General features: G+C 32.8%; 1 protein-coding gene across 2 annotated transcripts; it reads left to right on the forward strand.

Moving 5' to 3' along the window:
• Positions 1-5563: 5563 nt before the first annotated feature.
• On the forward strand, positions 5564-21136 carry BGAL10 (beta-galactosidase 10). 2 transcript variants are annotated; one of them, XM_089718773.1, is made up of 19 exons: positions 5564-5804; positions 5929-6024; positions 6119-6231; positions 6307-6373; positions 6495-6587; positions 7743-7886; positions 8448-8536; positions 10731-10836; positions 10987-11074; positions 11341-11459; positions 12706-12870; positions 13976-14172; positions 14426-14559; positions 14965-15074; positions 16213-16320; positions 18541-18651; positions 18743-18954; positions 19434-19770; positions 20380-21136. In XM_089718773.1, exons 1-19 carry the CDS (start codon positions 5649-5651, stop codon positions 20488-20490), a joined length of 2556 nt encoding a protein of 851 aa, XP_089574899.1. In that variant the 5' UTR covers positions 5564-5648; the 3' UTR covers positions 20491-21136. The 2 variants fall into 2 exon arrangements, with proteins under 2 accessions (XP_089574899.1, XP_089574900.1); XM_089718774.1 differs by having other exon boundaries at positions 5565-5804; positions 14426-14535.
• Positions 21137-21462: the final 326 nt, after the last annotated feature.

A 21462-nucleotide genomic window follows, 5' to 3' on the forward strand; every position in this document is an offset into this window, starting at 1 on the left:
GGCCCAGCCGCCGGCCACAGTGGCCCGAGCCGCCGAACCCAGCCGCTGGACCCCGGCGACCCAGCCGCCGAGACAGGCGGCCCAGCCGCCGAAACAGTCTGTTTTTCGCCTATAAATAGTGGCCCCGGGCCTTCTGTTTTCCTCACTCAGTCTGTGTTGACGGACGCTCCATCTCCCCTACGCTCCTTGCGATTCTTTACTGCTTTTCTGCATTTTTTTATTTAGCTTTATTATTTCTTACTTTGTTATTTGGTCATTAAAATTAAAATTAATTAATATTCCCTTAACGAGGAGCTTAACCTGGAGTTAAGAAGTGGCCGCCGATTAAATCAGGTACATGAACTAAACTCTGCCTATTTAATTTTAGCATTTCATACATTCTTCTCTTCTACTCCTAATAATTCTATAACTGCATAAATGCATTCATGACATCTTTAGGCAAATGAACTGCCTCAAATAAATAAGTTTAGGATAAATGCCCGGTTAATAAATAATCGTGGTATTAAAGCCTAAACTTGACAATATTGGCTTAAAATACCTAGCTAATTAATAGCTATGGTATAATTGCCCTTATTTCGAACAAATCTGGCTTAAGTCCAATTAATCAATAATTGTAGCTAAAAAGCCTTAATCAATCATGTTTTGGCAACAAATTGCCTACAATTAAATCAACCACATTTTGGCAACAAATTGCCCACGGTTCAATCAATTTTTGGCAAACAAATTGCCTATAAATTAGATTAACCACTTTTTAGCGACAAATCGCTTAAATCAAAAGCTTTTGGCAAAATGCCTTAGAATTAATCAATCTTTTGGCTAAAAGCCTTCAAACAATCATTTTGGCGACAATCGCCTAAATCACATCAACTTTTGGCAAAAATTGCCTAAATCCATTCATTTTGGCTAAAAGCCTTAAATCAGTCATTTTGGCGACAAATGCCCGAATAATCACTTTTGGCGAACAAATTGCCTAAATCTTTTGGCTAAACGCCTTCCAATATCAACTTTTGGCACAAATGCCTTAATCACTTTGGCGACAAATCGCCTAACCAATTTTTGGCAATAAATTGCCTAAATCACATCAATTTTTGGCAACAATTGCCTAAATCAATCTTTTTGGCTAAAAGCCATTAAAATCAACATTTTTGGCATCAAATGCCTAAAAATCAATTTTCAGGCAGAATGCCTAAACAAAATGCACAAAGCATACTCACACTCATGCATAAAGCATCCCCATTCAAAGCCCTCCAAAGAAGGCCTATCGAACTACGTTGACTTTGATCTTCCATTCAAACGGAAGTACGTAGGCACGTTTGGGATTTAACCCCGAGCGGCAAGTCGAAATCACATAAACATTTTTCATTGGTCCAATTACTTCATTTTCCTTGCAAATCATTCATTTATTTTGTTAGTTCATCAACATGACATAGTCTCGAGATCCACCTCGGGTTCGAAGACCATGCCTTAAACATTGGGTTAATTAATCTAGTAATTAGGTTAATTAAAATCGGAGTCACTTAGGGTTTTTTCCTAGTTTACCCTAAAATAATTAAACAAGGTGGCAACTCATACATTCACGTGCATTTCTACCCTTAGTCACACGCATTCACTTGCATAATGATATTTGGGGTAGGGGTTCACAAATATTAATGTAGTATACTTATTTAGTGTAGTTTGTCCTAAGCGTGCGGATGTCCTACTCTTTTAAAAATTATCGCATCATATACGTTCCCGTACCTTGTGTCCCATATTCATGCAACCTAGTTCCTAGTATATTATACTTCTCCATACACCAAACTCATTAACCAATGTTTTTTTATTATCAAGAAAAAATGAAGTTTTTTAAATTTATTTTTGTGTCTTTTTTTATTAATTAATGATAAAAAAATAAGAACTAAATTTTTTTTGGGAAAAAACTTATGTTTTTTATTTTGGATATAAAAGAAAAATAAAATTAATAGAGGAAAGAAAAGTAAAGGATAAAGAGTTGGGATTAGGAGCCAATTCTTCAAATGATGAATTTTCGTAAAAGAGTAATTCTAAACGGGGGAGAGTTTATTGGATTAAAAAACTCATGAGCAGAGAATTAAAAAAAAAAAATTAGGCTTGGCTAATCCATTGAATACTGACATTTTTTGAAACTATATTTAAGAAAAAATAAGAAGGAATTAATTTTTTTTTTTTTGATATTGGATTAAAAAACTCATGAACATGGAACAAAAAAATTAGATATGGCTAATTCTTTGAATACTGATATTTTTCAGAACTAAATTTAAGAAAAAAATAAGAAGAAACTAAATTTTTTTTCGGAAAAAACTTATGTTACTTATTTTTTTTGGATATAAAAGAAAAATAAAATTAATGGAGGAAAGAAAACTTAAAGGATAAAGAGTTGGGATTAAAAGCCAATTCTTCCAATGATGAATTATCGTAAAAGTGTAACTCTAAACGGGGAGAGTTTATTGGATTAAAAAACTCATGAATAGGGAATTAAAAAAATTAGGCTTGGCTAATTCATTGAATACTGACATTTTTCGAAACTGTATTTAAGAAAAAACAAGAAGGAAATAATTTTTTTATATTGGATTAAAAAACTCATAAACAGGGAATAAAAAAAATAGATATAGTCAATTCGTTGAATACCAATATTTTTCGGAATTAAATTTAAGAAACTATAAGAAGGAACTAAATTTTTTTTTTTTTAGAAAAACTTATGTTACTTTTTTTTGGATATAAAAGAAAATAAAATTAATAGAGGGAAGAAAACGTACAGCGTAAAGAGTTGAGATTAGAAGCCAATTCTTCCAATGATTAATTTTTGTAAAAGCGTAACTCTAAACAAGAGGGAGAGTTCATTGGATTAAAAAATTTATAAACAGGGAACAAAAAAAAAAAATTACGCCTGGCGAATTCGTTCAATACTAACATTTTTCAAAACTATATTTAAGAAAAAAAACGGAGGAACTACATTTTTTTTCGGATATTGAATTAAAAAAATCATGAATAGGGAACAAAAAAAAAAGATCTGGATAATTCATTAAATACTGATATTTTTCAGAACTATATTTAAGAAAAACTAAGAAGGAACTAACTTTTTTTTTTTTTGAAAAAAATTTATATTACTTATTTTTTTTGATATAAAAGAAAAATAAAATTAATTTTTCTCTACAAAATAATTTTTATATTTTTTTTGTTTTCCTTCTAATTTGAATAGCAAATTATTTGAATTCTTTTCTCTTATATTCTTTTATTATTTTCAAATAAAATAATTTTTTCTTATTAATATTAATTTAGTTTTCTTTTTTTTTTTCCTCCTATATGACATTATCTGAAAATATAAAATAACTTATCTTTTTATATTTATGCTAAATAACTGCTTCTCTTACACTTGGCAATTTGATAAATTTACATTTGGTTATCATTTAAGATAAACTTCTCTGCTTTTATATATTATATAGATTTAATAATTTTTTTAACCATAATAGTAATGATTAACAGATAGTAAAGATTGAAGCCCTAAGCACGCGAAAGCCGTTACCAAGATGCTAGGCTGGGGAAAGGTTTGAGAATTACCTTTTGATGATAAATATTTTCAAAAACACTCATCTCATTGTCGCAAACAAAGTTATCTACTCTTTAAGCAATTTGATCAAGAAAGTGGTAGGACAAAATTAATGATAGAACGAAATCGTATTGATAACGTGTTATAAAATAATAACAAACTAACGAGAATATAGAAAGAGAATAAAGCCAGAAGATATGAGAGCGTAATTTTTATAATTATAATTTTTAATAGCCTATTTTGATTTTTTTTAAGTATCTCATATGTATTTATAATTTTTTATTCTTGAAAAAATAATTGATGAAACTAATTGACTAAGCATTTTTCATTAATGGAATAATCATTTTAACATTAAAATGATTTAAAATCAATTAAATCAAATCATCCATTCAGAAAAAAAAAATCCCCAAGATATTTTCATTTTGTGTTTAAATATATGAGAAAATTAAAATTATTTCCTTGTATAAAACAAATGCATCCAATCTAAATCTTCGTAAAAGCCAAATGTATAAATTCACTCATTATTTCTGAGAGGCCCATTTTGATTTTTTATACTTAAAAGTATAATTGATCAAGCTAATTGACTAAGTGTTTTTCATTAATTGAATGATCATTAACATTAAAATGATTTAAAATCAATTAATCAGATCCTTAAATTGAGAAAAAATCCCCTACATTTAATAATTATATATGATAATCTACAACATGATTAGAGAATATTTTCCTTTTTCTTTAAATATATACATGAGAGAATTAAAATTATTTCCTTCTATAAAATTATTTCCTTCTAATTAAAATTATTCAATCTATAAAAGTAAAATCTTCTTAAAAGGCCAAATGCATAATTCACCCATCTAATTTTATAAAAAAATTTGTGACACTTGTATATCATTTTTATTTCTGAGAGGGCCATTTTGATTTTTTTTTTTTTAAGTATCTCATATGTACTTATAATTTTAATACTTAAAAAAATAATTGATCAAAATAATTTACTAAGGGTCTGTTCGGTTAAATTAGCTGTTTTGGTAGTTTTTAGATATTTTAGTAGCCGTTAATTTTTCATATAAGTTAAAAGTTAAATGTTACATGAATTAACTTTTTATAAAATGCTATATTAAGATTGTATTCAGCAACAACTTTTTAAGTGAAGTCTATATGCTATACGTTTTCGGTAATATAACGTTTGAATTAGATTTTGGAGAATCAAGTAGCGTTTTATAAAATGTTAACTCACGTAACGTTTAGTTTTTAGTATTTTATGAAAAACTACTTGAATAGCTAATAGCTAAATGTTACTAAAACTGCTAATAAACTCTAATTATTTTTCATTAATTGAATAATCATTTCAACGTTAAAATGATTTAAAATCAATTAAATCAAATCCTTAAGTTGAGAAAAAATCCCCTAGATTTAATAATTACACAATAATATACAATATAATTAGAGAATATTTTCCTTTTTTGTGTTTAAATACAGGAGATTGATAAAACAAATGCATTCAATCTATAAAAATAAAATCTCTGTAAAAGCCAAATGCATAAATTTACTTATTTGACACTTCAAATCTTGCGTGAACATATTGTATATATGTCATCACAAATTTGATAATATTATATACTTCTCAACAATAGCACCGACTATTTTTTTAGGTTTTTGACTTTTATATACAAATTATTAATTTGATATATGGTCAACATAATATTTTTAATAATAATTTTCTCATTTTTTAATTATTAAAAAACATATGATTGGTCTAATTTTATAGACCGGAGCATTCAATAAATAATTTTATAAATTAAAATATTTAACGGGTGAAATTTTATAATTTGAAACATTTAATTATGAAAGTAAAAAAATTAAAGCCACAGGATTTTTTTATGCTAGGTAAGCGGTGAATTTATGCCCGTAAAAATTAAAAACTCAGCAGTCAAAAAGAAAAAGAATTGGGATCGAGGCTGGCAATATCTGTCTTTGTCTGCTAACTGGTATGCAATGCTGATACTGATGTCTATCCCTTCAGCGCTCTCTCTCGGCTATAAATGCGCTGAACTACACTTAGATTCTTCACTCTTCACTGTTCTGAAACATGACAAAGCTTCTACTAATATCAATATTCTTCTTCTTCTTTACATTGTGTAATGGAGGAGGAAATATTACTTATGATGCTCGCTCTCTGATCATCAATGGCCAGCGGAAGCTTCTCATTTCTGCTGCCATTCATTATCCCCGCAGTGTCCCTGCGGTTTGTACACTTTAGCTATACTTGTTGTAATGGCTTGGATGCTATTGCTATTTTGTGCTTATTTTTGAGAAATTGCAGCATTGTTGAATGAATTGATGATTTGTTATGTTGGGCTGTATGGTAGATGTGGCCAGAGCTGGTGCAAACAGCCAAAGAAGGAGGGGTAGATGTGATCGAAACATATGTATTTTGGAATGGTCATGAGCCTTCTGTCTCCAATGTGAGTGTAATCTTTTAACAAAAAATGGTTTCGATTTTTTCCGTCTATTACTCTCTATTGATTATTTGCCCCAAACTCTTGGAAAAAATGATAGTATTATTTCGACAAACGTTTCGATCTGGTCAAGTTTGTGAAGATTGTCCAGCAGGCTGGCATGCATCTAATTCTTCGCATTGGACCATTTGTTGCAGCAGAGTGGAATTTTGGGTACTCATTTTTTGACTGAATTTCTTATTTTCATATTTATTTTCACTTTCTTAATTTGTGATCATGTTAATGCAGGGGAGTACCTGTTTGGTTGCATTATATTAATGGAACTGTCTTTCGAACTGATAATTATAACTTCAAGGTATTAACAGTTGGACCTTTCTTTTCAAATATGTTTTTTTCCAAGTTCCTATCTCAGAAGTCAGAACAGTAATTTTATGTATGAAATGGGAATTATTTTGTTCCTCGTGGCTTTGGTTCAGTATCACATGCAGAAATTCACGACATACATAGTGAATCTAATGAAGCAAGAGAAGCTTTTTGCATCGCAAGGAGGTCCCATCATCTTGGCTCAGGCAAGTAATAACTATTACTTTTTTTATCGCTTTGTTTTCTCTACATTGATTTCAGCCTTCAGGCTGAATTTTACAAATTCCCTTTGTATATTTGCATTGCTAAAGGTAACTATGAATTCATCTGATTGAAGATTGCAGCTCTTTCGAGAGTTTTCTGTTCAAAATATAATAATATCCCCATTTTTTTTGAAAAGTGCAAACAAGTTTTTCAGTTTTCCAAGTTTATACTGATGAATCGAGTTCCTAGTTTCAGAATGAATAATGGAAACTAAAAATTGATTTCTCTAAGTAAACATTTCTACCTTGTGCTATATCTATTTGGATATATTGATTCACTCATTTTGTTCTTCTTCTTTTCCACTTCTGTCTTATTTTCTCTCCTTCTGCCATTGTAACACTACTTTTTCTTCAGATACGTAATGGAACCTGGTTTTTCCATCACATTTTTCTTCTTTTAACTTGCTTTAGTACAGATTCATTTAGTATTATTTACTGCTTAAATGGCATGCCATCATAATTTAGGACCATCATAATTAGGGAGAGGTGAATTGTGAACTTAGAATGATAATTTTCAAGCTTCAGAAGAAGTTCTAATATTTGATAATATCCTTGGACCAGTTATAGGAGATGTTGGATTCATAGATCCCGTTCGTAAGGTTTTATTCTGGCTCGAAATTTTCCAAATTGTTTCGAGAAAACTTAACATAGAAAAGGGGGGAAATTTATGCAATTGGTGGGTTAGGTTAGCAATTCATTATATTATATATGGTGAAACTGGTTAGGAAATTCAATGGATTATGCTCTCCTATTTTTTTCTCACCTTAATGTAATAAATGCCCCCAAATCTAGATTGTTTCATTTTATCAATTGATGCTTTATGTAACAGTATATGTTGTATGATAAGTATTATGAAGTGTCTCAAAAAGTTCACTGAGAAATCCTGCTTAGTTTCTTTAATGTCAACATTCCATGAGATATAAAAGTCAGGAAGTGAAATACATTTGCCAACCTATGTCTCTGTTTTCTCTGGGATTTACAGGTTTATTCTGCTTTTCAGCTCCTATTATGATCTGTATGCACTAGACAAAAATATATTCATGATTTGTTCTTATCAGCCAGAAATGAATTCATTGAACAATTTTATTTTAATTGCAGGTTGAAAATGAATATGGATTCTATGAAAGTGCTTATGGAGAAGGGGGGAAGCGGTATGCCAAGTGGGCCGCTGAAATGGCTGTTTCTCAAAATACTGGTGTACCTTGGATAATGTGCCAGCAGTTTGATGCTCCTGACACTGTGGTGAGAGTTTATAAATTCCCTATCTTATTGAGTACATGATAATAAACATATGCTAAAAATTAGTTCTAATTAGAGTGGTGGCATGTGGATGAGCAAGGCTGCTTAGCAAGAAGCAATTTCTTTGATTTCATTCCTTAGATTAGGAGCCTTGAGTTAGTATCACCATTAACATGGCATAAGGGGCAAATGCTTAGTTGGGAGGCTGGCACATGAACGCTTTCCATTAGGTTTTGAGTTAACTTTCAATTTGCATTCATCATGAATGTGATAGTCATGTAAATGGCATATCATAGTTAACTCTGAATTACTATTTACTTGTTAGGGTAATATATCACTTGACAACACAATTTCTTTTTCTTTAATCTGTCATAAAAATTGCTCCATGATTCTTAAATGAAAATTGGTCCTTTCCTTTTCTTTTTTGATAGAATTCAGATTTCTATTGGGTTTTGTTTGTAGCATTTGAAAAGTTATGAAATTGAAAACTCAGTTCTAAGCATGATATGCCTACTATAGTTTTTATTTATATATTTTTTAACTATTTTCCGCTTTTTGCTGCAGATAAACACTTGTAATTCCTTTTACTGTGATCAGTTTAAACCTATTTATCCAGACAAGCCTAAAATGTGGACTGAGAATTGGCCTGGATGGTAGTTTTTTTAATTCATCCTCACCTATATTTGTTGTATGCTTTCTTAATTAGCTTTTAAAAGTTGATTTACTTTCTTGATTCTCCCAATCTTGTGATTTAGCTCAAAATGGGGCTATGGTACCATTGCACTTTTTTTCTAAAAAATCATAGTTTTCGTTAGGCCTGTGTGCTTATCAAAGTATCCTAAATTAGTAATAATAAATTGGAACAAGCAGGAAGCAGAGTAGTGAGAACTTCGATACAAAAAGTAATCCACATGCGTAACATGGCACATTTTAACTTATAGGTTTTGGGTTTAGGCTTCCTATTAACTTGAAAGTTAATTGTGGTTGCATTTTTCATAATTGGAAAACAGTATAGGAGACATTTTTAGGATACCAACGGAAAATAAAAATTTCAGTGGTTGATTTTGCTAGCTAGAAGGGACATACTCTGACCACTCTGAATTATGAGTTTCATTTTTTCTTCTCCCTCTCTTTTTTTTTTTTTTTTTCAATTTTTATTTTCCTTGCCCTTTTTGTTTCCTTGAATTTTTCTTTGGTGCTGCTCATAAACTCTTACGTGAATAACTAAATCAACATTGTTGAAAATCTGGATGATGACTTGGCTGTATTTAACTATAGAATGGAGACCTCCAAATCAGCTTCTTTGCCTGCATGGTTTCTGAATGAACAGTTGATTACCCAAGCTACTTGGTGTCATAGTATAGTAGTTGAATCACCATCTTGGTTACCATTTGCTATAATGGCTAAAAGGATTATTTGAATGATAATAGTAGCTAGCAAAGGCTAACTTGAAGCCTATGAAGCTTACTAAATCTGAACTGGTCCTGGAAATCTTGCCTTGATAAGGTGCTGATTTGCTTCTTTTGTACGTATGTGAATGTGCACATGCATAGGTATTAAGCAAGTTGGTCCCCTTGCTGACTTAAACTTATTTTTATTTACTTAAGTTGATGGAAACATATTTTTGATCCCTTTTATTTATTTTTCTTCCGGTTCCACCTAACTCAGGTGTTTTGACATTCTTTGCACGACTTATATGGAATAAATACTTTTGTGGTTCTAGGATGGGTTTTCCTTCCAAGTATGATGGATAGTACAAGGTTTAGGAGATTTGAAATTGGAAGGTGAATGAATAAGGGGTTAGAATCAATGAAGATAAAGGAGTAATGTGGGCTTACTTGGATTTCAGCCAACCAATGCTAGTTCTCTACCCTTATATGCCCTTTATAGATATAGTATTTTGACAATGTGGGACTATTAACACTCCCTTTCAAGTGCAATTGGGACTAGACATCCGGTTGCCCCTGAAATTGATGGCCTTACCGGGACTAGACATCTAGATGAGAGGCCGAATAAAATGCAATGATAACACTGGTGAATAGATGAGTAACTGAACAGGGCTGGACTTGCTTTGCTACCATATTACAAATGAATGGGTTGATGTTAGAATCCATGAAAATAAAGGAGTAACGTGGGCTTACTTGGGTTGGGCCAATCAATACTAAAAGGTTAGTACTAACTAATTAGTTAGCTAGCTTTCCCCCCTTATATGTGTTTTATAGATTTAGTATTTTCACAATATGGATTCTTAACAATGCTAGTTTGGTGCCTTTGGTTGCAGAGGAATGCTATGATTTTTAATAATAAGTTTTTCATAAAAGTTAGAATGGATGCTTCTTTGTCTCTTTGAGGCGATTGAGAAATAAAGAAATTATTAATACATTCAATATAATTTGGAGAAATTTTCATGTTTCCTGGCTTTTTAGCATTTGGAATGGGTTTCTGCTTCTGGGCTTTAAGGGTTTTTCTTTCTAACATAACATAAATTGGAGAGCATTAAAATTTTAGAACTTCTAATGTTTTGCCCCCTTGTTGCTTGTTTCTTCTTTTAATGGATTTTTTTTTTTCCGGCGCGGGGGGGGGGGGGGGGGGTGTTTGTGATTTGATGATTAATTTACTGATGTTTTGTGCACTTCATTTGGTACAATCTTGCATCTGTGGTATATGAAATAAGATTACTGTTGATAACATTCATGTTGTGGCTTTTTCCAATTTGTTCTTGATGAATAGTTGTTTAAATTTTCTTACCATAGTTCTCTCCTTGTCCATGCAATAGTCTAATGACCCTGTTTTTAGATACAGTGTAATTTCTCTTTATTTGCTTGATTAGTGCGTTTCTGTTTCTAGGTTTCAAACATTTGGGGAACCTAATCCTCACAGGCCATCTGAAGATATTGCCTATTCTGTTGCTCATTTCTTCCAGAAAGGTGGCAGTTTACAAAATTATTATATGGTAGTCTGTTGATCTTCTACTGAATTTTAATTTTAATTTTTTTTTTTTTTTTTTTTTTGTGTATGAATATGTTTTCCCATAATGTGATTATCATGACTTGAATCCTACATTACTGCTATTATAATGTAATGACTAATTTTTTTGTTATAGTATCATGGTGGGACAAATTTCGGTCGCACTTCAGGTGGACCATTCATTACAACGAGTTATGACTATGAGGCACCAATTGATGAATATGGTGAGTACATTTTATATTTCCAATATAATTAAGTTTTCACTTTCTAAAGTCTATAACATGGAATTTGAGCTTTATTTATAATCAATAGTACATGATATAAATTTGATGATTATTATAATGCACCAATTTATGTATTTGGTGAGTCCTCTATGATTTTTTATTCGAATCACTGTCTTCTCTGGTTCAGCAAAATGGAAAATGAGGATAACTTATATTGAATGCATGATGCATAATATAAATTTAATGAGTTGTCGTGTGCTTGACAGGCTTAGCTAGACTTCCAAAATGGGCACACCTTAGGGAACTTCATAGGGCTATAAAGTTATGTGAGCATGCGTTGTTGAATGGTGACCCAATCAATTTGTCACTAGGCCCTTCCCAAGAGGTGAAGTTTATCTCCTATCTGACTTTTGATCTATATGAATGCAAAAATAGTAGATTTTTTTCTCTTTTTTTCTCTTTACTTGGCCTGGTATAGTTTCTCGTTAAAATCCAAAATGATTTAATGTGTTCTAACATCAGCTTGATATTTCTAAGCGTGTGTTGCCACACACATACAGCTCAAATGAACTGGATAAATATGATCTTACATTATTTCAAAGTACTTAATATTGTGTTGTTTCTATATCGATACATAATAGGCATATAGGAATTATTGTACATCAAATAATATCCAAAGGTTTGGTTTCAGAAACGGAATGTCACATGTTTTTTCACCTGGAGAACTAATTGGATTGCACTTTAGAAGAAGCCATCTATTATACTTTTTTCGTATCTTCATTTAAAATTATGATAGAAGAATCATTCTCTATTTCTGGTCATCACACATATCTAGCTTCTTTATGTACACTGGTTTTCAATTGAAAGGAACAGCAGGAGCAGGTTAATTAATTCGAAGGGCTTTGGAGAACATAACCACTAGCTACATCAACCCAACACAATTTCCACCTCCAACTGTTGGTTATTTTTGTTGATGTGGAAATAACAATGTTGAAGCATCTATAATGCTAAAGACCGTCAAATAAGTTATATTCTTCATCATTCACATTAACGATGGATGTTTAGAATGCATTTAACACGACTAGAGGGGTTTTAGCTGATTTTACCTTAAAGGACAAAGGTATAATGAGACAGTGATGTGGGTAGATTCATTAGCCCAAGGCAAAAAATTTGAGTGGGAGAGGGAGAGTAAGGAAGTAGTCTTGCTAGGAGGTATCTAGAGGGTTTCCTGGTCAACCATTCAAGAATTAGATTGAATTCTGGGCTTTGTTCATCAATACTTCTCCTACACATGTAATGCAAAAGAAATTGGGGGCATTTGCTGAGACATTGGTAGTTAAGGCTGTGTTCGGCAGTTTGGTGTTTCTCCTTGCTTCCTTGTCAGGGACATGAAAACAATAAGGTCCAATTGTAATGACTTTCCATAACTAAACCTGAGAAAAATATTTGTCATTTAGCTTTGCATTCAGGATAGTAACATGTGTTGTTTATAAGTTCCTGTTGTATTCTTTGACAGATGAAAAGCTTCTGAAGTGATCATATTTTCTAGTGTGATAGTGTTCTCTTATATTTGAATGTGAGTAAATCTAACTATGCAACTCATACTATTTGCTGATGTCCACTTATTGTAGGCCGATGTCTATGCTGATGCCTCAGGAGCATGTGCTGCCTTTCTTGCTAATACAGATGACAAAAATGACAAGACTGTTGAATTTCGGAATATGTCATACCACCTGCCTGCTTGGTCAGTTAGCATTCTGCCTGATTGCAAGAATGTTGTATTGAATACTGCAAAGGTAACTCTTTTCAAATTTTAGAATGCCAGTACCTGACAAACATAACATCCTAGCACTGGCATCATTGTCATGAAAAAAAAAGTTCCTTTTCAAATAAAGAATAGTGATAAGAAAGAATAGAACACAATCAACCTTCTGAAGATAATCCATTCCAAAAGCATGAATAAAAACTCAAGATATTTGTTTATTGCAAATAAAGGCCATAGACCCCAAGGATAGTAGAAACAATGAAGTGGAAATCTATAAACTACACAAATCCAAATTGAAATTTTTTTTTAAAAAAAGGGAAAAAGACTAAGGTACAGTTTCAGCCCATGGGTAGAAACTATAGACAGCAAGCAAAGAACAGCCTGAAATATGCAAAAACATTGGATTTTGACCTCAAAGACGGCTAGAACGTTCATTTCAAAGGCTGTAGAGCACTGAATGAACTTTCCTTTGATATCTTTTAGGCCTTGTAAATCCATCTGAATGGGAGTTATGATTTTTTAAAGATATAGTGCCCATTTAGAGTTTATGCACTGCTCATTTTAGCAATCAGCATGATCTAGGACCTACTACACACTGTTTCATGCCATAAATAGTCTTTTCTCATGAGGTTAAAAACCTTAAAATAATTTTATTTTGAAAGATGTAAGACCAACGAACATAGAAAATTTAGCATCAACTGGGGTTCAAACCAAAATGTGGTTCATATGCGTGTATAATAAGTGTCAAATTGCTTGTGTGTTCAACCCTCTTTTTCTCATGCCCCCCTCTATTTCCTTCTCATTCTATGGTCCATACGGGTGATGATGCGTCTGGTGCTTCTACAAAAAGCAAAATAAGATACCACTATCAGCGAAATCTATTATCTGACATGCATTCACTTCATAAGTTCAACGGCTAAAAGAAATTCTAAATAAAGCTTATGTCTCGGGTTTTCAGAATACAGGCAAATAATGGTCCACTAAGGTTAAAAATATCATCAAATTAGAATATCAGAAACATTTTTTACCATCAAACGATTGAACGTGAACCTAAAAATAAATAGATTTGACCACTTTCTCATCATGTTATTGTTTTTCTGAATTTGGTTTATATTTGCTCATGAAAATGTTAACAGGTAAATTCCCAGACATCTGTAGTTGAAATGGTATCAGAGGATCTGCGTCCATCAGATAAAGGCTTAATTGCTCTTAAATGGGAGATATTTCAAGAGAGTGCTGGGATTTGGGGGAATTCTGACTTCGTTAAAAGTAGCCTTGTGGATCACATCAATACCACACAAGATACTACTGACTACCTCTGGTATACAACAAGGTTGGTCCTGCTCCATAGAGAATTAGTAGCATAGATTTCTTCTTTTAGGTGTGGATTTATTATTCTAATTTAGCATGTGGTTTAACCATTCAGATATAATTTTTGAGTAGAAAAGAGATGAAGAATAAAAGTTTGTGGTTTATTCCTTTGTAAACGTAATTAACATGTGGAATAGATATGAAAAATGCATATATAAGAGGTGCTTTTTTATCCATTATTGATTTTGAAATTAATAATTACTCTTCAATGGCAGTATTATTGTTGGTGAAAGTGAAGAGTTCTTGAAAAAGGGAAGCCGACCAATTCTTCTAATTGAGTCAAAGGGTCATGCTCTCCATGCTTTTGTGAATAAGGAACTTCAAGGTTATCAACTTGCTTTTCAGTATGGTATTATTTTGGCAGCACTTTTCTTTTTATTGTAATCTAGTTTTTGAAGTAAGGGGTCAAAATATAAATCTCGATGTTTAGATTAGATCATTGCAACACATAAACCTGGATGGCATTAAAAATCTAAAATATAGACATCATAACCAATTCTCATTCCATAAAGGATTGAGAAATTCAGGCCAGCTCCTTAACTCAAAGGAAATCAGAGGAATAGTAAAAGGGATTCCTAGAGCTAAGATACTTAGATTCCTAGAGCCAAGATGCTTAGATAACATTTAAGTTTTAGTACTTCATTATTTTGCATTTCATTCATGGCACAATGATCTTCAACTGTGCTTTTTGTTGATTATATATAAACAAGCTAATATGAATAGCTATATTTTGATGTACATGCAAAATATTCAGGTAGTGCAACTGGAAATGGCACGCATCCACCCTTCAAATTTAAGAAGCCTATATCTCTCAAGTCAGGGAAAAATGACATTGCTCTCCTGAGCATGACAGTTGGCTTACAAGTGAGTATTCTTCAACTTCTTACATATTTAGTTGCCCATAGTTGAATGGATGCTTTTTATGTCCTTTCAATTTTCAGATAGTCCTGCATCATGACAAAATGACCAACTTGGACTTGACATTGATCTTAAAGGAACATTATTTGGACTCCAAAAGATTGTCAATCACTTGCTAAGAAATTTCTTATGAAAATTTAGAAACATTTTATTCCATTTTGCTGGTGCTATCTTGATATGGAGCCACTAGCTTTTCCCTTTTTGGTTTTATTACAATTCCTTTAAAATTATGTGTTATCACATGTATAAGATTTGCCCTACCTACAGCATAGTTTAACCGCTGGATGAATTGCAGTGAGAAAGTGAACATAATGCTTTCATTTGTCTTCTTGAATTATTCCTCATTTAGAAATGACAATTAAGAAGCAAGGAACTTTAAGATATGGCTACTCTGCTTTTCTAGATTTGCACTGATTCTATAGGTAGCATTCTGATATTTGCACAAGTCAAACATTGTTCCTATAGCAGCTCCATTAAGATAAGTTATGATATTCTTTTGTATCTACATTCTTAGGTGAAAGTTTTAAAAGAGGTTTGAAAAATTTGAAGTTCATATGAGACTGTTGTGGCATTTTTCTTAATTCTTCTCTCTCTCTCTGTCTCTCTCTCTCTCTCGGTCGGGAGAGGGGGGGGGGGGGTCATGGAATTGCTTGGGGCATGGTCATGATTGGTGATTGGAATGTGTACCCCAATCCAAGGGTCAGTGCTTAGGGAAAATTCAGAATCCAGCAAGTGCCTCAATCTTGTTAAGAACTAGGATTATTGGGGAAGGCAACTGCTCAACCTTCTTCCTCATTAAAATCTCTGTTTGTGTTTTGCATGTTATTATAGATTGAGCATGGCAGCTCTCACTTGTCTTGTGATCAAACTTCTCCTGCAGTTAAATATTGTTAATCAACTGGAAAATGAATGTTGCTAATTTGTGAAGTACTTCATACTGCTGGATATACCCAGAATCATTATTACCTCCTGCTTAATGTTTTATCTTAATTGCTTATTTCAATCACGTTGCGTTTCTCTATATCTGTTTCTGGAAAAATCTATGATATTAAAACTATCCATACTCTCTTTGTGCTGATTTCAGAATGCCGGTTCATTTTATGAATGGGTGGGAGCTGGATTAACAAGCGTCAAAATTCGGGGGTTCAACAATGGGACAATAGACTTGTCCCAGCATCACTGGACTTATAAGGTACTTATGTGTACTTACATTTTATATATATTTGCATTAACTAATGATTGAAGGGAGAATTTTGAGTCTGGAAATCTGTTAGATAATATCTCACCCATTGATATTGACTTTGAATCTTACGTTTTTCAAATATGAAAATAGTTCATAACATATTTTAGGTAGAAAAAGGATGATAACACAACTCATTTAGTTGTTCGTAGATTTTATCCCGAAAAATAGAGGCTAGAATATAGCAGGATTAAAAATTTTGAGCAGCAAATCTTAGACAATTAATTTATTGTTCACCTGCCACAAGTTTGAGCTTTTAGGATTTCCGGTAATTTCCTAGAGTATTGATGTCACCTCCTGGTTCACTTTAAAGATCTCTAAAGGAGAGAAGTTTCAGATGCTATGCCTAAATAAAAGGCCAGATTAAATGTGGGAATGTGTTATAGGGCTGCTGGACTTAGGGTAGTTTTACTGCTATTTACGGTGTTTTTATTTAGTTATTCAGTGTTTATCATGTTATTATCAGTTTCTTTGTTAATGGGTATTAGTGGGGTGGTTAAGCAAGTTATTTATCGTAATGGGTAGTTATTAGTGGGTAGTGGGTAGTTTTAGCTTTGCATTTAGTTGGTTAAAAGGTTGTGATATCGGGAAAAATGTAAGCAGAATTTTATGAAAATGTTCTGAGTTCCTAAAACTCAGAGATTTTAGGGTTCTCTCTTAACGAGCTCTAGGAGATTGCAGATTCTCTCTAAGTCTGTCACCACTGATAGAAGGAAGAAAACTCCTTCTAAGATACTCATCTCAAACCTGATCCCCTAATTCAAAGACCCATAACCAGATCCGTAACTTGGGACCGTAACAGAATGATAGCTAAAGACGTTTTGATATTATGCCCCAGTGTAAATCCCTTATTGTAGAAGGTACACAAGGGGGAAAATTGTTGCATAAAGAATATGAGGGACATGATCCAGGATTCAACCAATATAAGCTTTATTGTTGATATTTTTTTCTTTAATTTGGCTTGTTGAGTGGCATTGTGAAAGGATGGCTTCAACCAAACTTGCATTGTGAAAGGATAGCTTCAACCAAACTTGGGAGATCAGTGAAGCACCTTGGATAATGTGTTGTTTGTCGCTGGTCTGATGCACACCTCCTCACTTAAAGGATGTTGATCTTGGTAAAAAAAAAAAAAAAAAAAAGTACAAGGAAGGGCAACTACATGAACAACCATTAGGCCAAAAGCTTAACTTCACCCCATAAATCAACACATTTAGCCATGTGGCAACCACAACTTTTTCAGGGACCTATTGAACACCTAATTCTCAAGTAAGCATGGAGCATTTAATATATATGCATAAGAGAACATGAAGCCTTTGAAATAAAATAGATATGGCAGTTAAGAGTATATAAAGTAAATTGGGTTGCAACCTCAAGACCACCTAAGAATCAACCATTGACGTGGTATAAGGTAAACCTTTTTGATGAAGATAACCTCTTTCTTCTATTTGCAATGGACATTGCAATTGCATATCCAGTATTTTATACTTGGAGTTTCGCAGGCTGTCGTGGGATTTAAGATCATATGTAAGTCATATACAACTCTTGTCAGTATTTCAAGAGGTTGACCTAGACTGCTTGGAGGGATATTGTCGCTAAGGATCAGTCTTTGGATATTAGTGAGGATGTAGCTATGAACATAATAAGATGGAGGCAAAAAATTCATGTAGCTCTAGTCAGTTTGTTGTTGCCTATTTTATACTTTGTTTTGTTGCCTATTTTATACTTTGTTTTGTTGCCTATTTTATACTTTGTTCTGTTTATTAATATATTAAATGATTTTAAAATTCCCCTTCAATTTTTTTTTTAAAAAACTATTTCAAAATTTTTTTCGACATATACTTTGCTTTGTATTGATATTAATCTGATTAGAATGGATATTTGGAATTAAGGATTCATATAGCTGGCCCCTGGTTGTTGCTGTTGTTGCATACAACTCTTGTTAATTTACCATATAGTGAGTTGCCAAAGGCTGACTAAAGGGGTTATAAGATCCATTAAGTCCTATTATATGCCTTTAGCAGGAAGCTGCAAGTAACTGAAACTCGAGTTGAGCTTACAAGACCTACGATCGCAGTTTATATAAGATAGTTGAACTATCAAAAATATTATGTATCATATGCAATATTAGAATTTTAAAATTCTCACTTCTTTATCTGTTCCTCATTTTTCCAGATTGGGTTGCAAGGAGAAAAGCTTGGTATATACAAGCCTGATGCTATGAACAGTGTAAATTGGGTTGCAACCTCAAGACCACCTAAGAATCAACCATTGACGTGGTATAAGGTAAACCTTTTTGATGAAGATCACCTCTTTCTTCTTTTTGCAATGGACATTGCAATTGCATATCCAGTACTTTATACTTCGAGTTTCGCAGGCTGTCGTGGATCAACCAAGGGGAGATGAACCTATTGGGCTGGATATGGTTCACATGGGGAAAGGTCTAGCTTGGTTGAATGGAGAAGAAATTGGAAGATACTGGCCAAGGAAAAGCTCTGTACATGATAAGTGTGTTCAAGAATGTGACTACAGAGGCAAATTTATGCCAGGAAAATGCAGGACTGGATGCGGAAAACCAACACAAAGATGGTAAACCAAAATTGAATAGTTCAGTGCAACAGTGGAATTAGGAATTCAATAGAGCTTTTGTGATCAACCACCTGAATTAGTACCAAGTGTTTGTCAAAATAATTAGCCATCCACATACATGTTCATGACATATTAATCATTTTGTTTTAGTTTCCACTTTCCAGGAGTTGAAGTTTCTGATCTGCATAGCTTTCGTAGACATTGCATTCTTTATAACATTTTCAGTTATTTATCAACATTAGCCAATTTATTCACCATCAAAAGGCACATGTTTTAATTTCCATATACTATATTAACTGTAATTCCTACGGAAAAATGTATTCCACATGCAAGGACTAGATTTCAAACACTAACATGATAGAGCTTTTAATATTGCCTGACTATTTTTCTCTTGTTTTTTTTCCCCAAGCATCTCTTTTAATGAAACATAATCCGTGATTTGGTTCTAAACTGTGTGACAAGGTTCTTCTGTTGACCAGGTACCATGTTCCACGGTCATGGTTCAAGCCATCTGGAAACATTCTGGTGATCTTTGAGGAGAAAGGTGGGGATCCAACAAAAATTGTATTCTCACGACGGAAAATCTCTGGTGTGTGTGCTCTTGTTGCAGAAGATTATCCCATGGCTAATCTTGACCTATATCAGAAAGCTGGAAATGGAAATTTCAATTACAAGGCCTCTGCTCATCTCAAGTGCCCCAAAAATAGTCTCATATCTTCTGTAAAATTTGCTAGCTTTGGATCTCCTACAGGAACTTGTGGATCCTACAGCAAGGGAGAATGCCATGATCCTAATTCCATTTCTGTGGTTGAAAAGGTAAATTCCAGAATCTCTCTCACTTGCTTCAATCTAGCTTCAGTTTTATTTTTTTTGTTTCAAGTCTAAATATAGTTACTTTCAGTAGCTATCTTCATCATGAGAAGTTTACTTTTCAAGCATTTACTTCGCTAATAAAATAAGCCAAAAGAAAAAAAAAAAGAAAAAAAAGTAAAGCATATATTTCTGTGAACATGTATTAAATTTTGGATAATGTAGGAACCTCCAATTTTTTGTTATGCCAGTATTATTTTACCTTTCTGGAATAACTTTGAGGATTCAGTAAGACAGTTGTTTTTATCATAATGGCTATGATTATTCTTTTGCTCCCCTTCCTAACAGTTCTGCTTTTATTTGAGGATATACAGTGGACTTTCTTTTGGAAAAAAGAAAATAATTTTAGTCTTACCAATACTTTTTTACTGATATGCTGTACCATCTGATATGGCATTACAGTAAAGTGCATCATTGTCCATATTAACGGTTCAATAAGTTGGTACAAATGTCATTTTCCAAATTACAAGGAATTCTCTCTGAGTAATTTTGGTTGACTTTCCAAATATGTCTTAATATTGTAATGTTGTCCTAAATTGCATTGAAATATTTCAGGTCTGCCTAAACAAAAATGACTGTATCATAGAAGTAACAGAAGAGAACTTCACCAAGGGACTCTGCCCTGATACAACCAAAAAACTTGCTGTGGAAGCAGTGTGCAGCTGAAATTATCAATTCCAATGGCTTCAACAGTGCAGTATTTTATTTCCTTAAATGCATAAAAAATCGAAGGGGAAATGAAAAAGAGAACCATCTCTCCTGCGACGCATAGCTTCTTTGTCTCTTAAATTTTGTGTTTCTGTAGCAGAAAAATTGTCATACATTCTTAATTTAGGTAATTTATATAGGAATAGCCATTGAGGCAACCATGCGAATTTAAGTTATTCAAGATGCTTACAAACCCTAATTCTGGATTAGGGTTATAAGCCAATGGATAGAGTGATAACTTACATATACATTGGCTAAATACAATGTAAAAGAGCCTGAGGAATAAGAGTTTTACTCCCCAAAAAAAAAGGCAATATTGTAGCGATCTGTTCACTGGTCCTGGCTCAGCAGATTGGTGAAGAAAGGCACTGAGAATGGAAAACAGGCATATATAGCAGGAAACAAGAAGAAAAGAGGATCCTATACTGCACCAGCCAGCTCAGATGTTAGTTTTTTTGCTCTGTTTTTACCCGTTTATGGTTCGTTAGTTGTTCAAGCCCTGCTGTGTAACCCTATTAGTTTGGTGAACTGAACTTCATATCTTTCTACCTGTTCTCAACTTTGTAAACCATTTTTCATACAAGTTCTTGCTTTTCTTTCTTCATTTATGGTAGTCCGATTCATGAATTATGGCGACGAGCAATATGAATTGCAAGGTCAAATTTTGATGGTTGCCTTTACACTATGCAATCTGGGGCTGGGAACTGAACCCGCTCAAACTGAATATACAGTATTTCTTTTCTTGAAAAGAAATCGAATAGAACTAAAATTTGTTTAGAATTAAAACTAATTGAACCGAATTGGTTTAGTTGAACATAGTATTATTCTTTTTCTTTTCCAATTTTCCCTTGATTTTTAGAAAATAGATCGATCTGAAATTTTCAGTTTCTTTTCGTACAAATCCAAGTCAAAACGAACCAATTTGGTCAG

This window comes from Jatropha curcas, chromosome 3 (genome assembly GCF_041381405.1).
Source record: "Jatropha curcas cultivar XTBG-Jc1 chromosome 3, XTBG_Jcur_1.0, whole genome shotgun sequence".
Taxonomy (NCBI): domain Eukaryota; kingdom Viridiplantae; phylum Streptophyta; class Magnoliopsida; order Malpighiales; family Euphorbiaceae; genus Jatropha; species Jatropha curcas.

What these genes read in the sequence shown, in the direction of transcription:
- BGAL10 (XM_089718773.1), top strand. Translation starts at nt 5,649, where the DNA reads ATGACAAAGCTTCTACTAATATCAATATTCTTCTTCTTCTTTACATTG. An exon ending in CTGATAATTATAACTTCAAG is followed by an intron (nt 6,374 to 6,494) that starts GTATTAACAGTT and finishes GCTTTGGTTCAG; the next exon opens with TATCACATGCAGAAATTCAC. An exon ending in CCATTTCTGTGGTTGAAAAG is followed by an intron (nt 19,771 to 20,379) that starts GTAAATTCCAGA and finishes GAAATATTTCAG; the next exon opens with GTCTGCCTAAACAAAAATGA.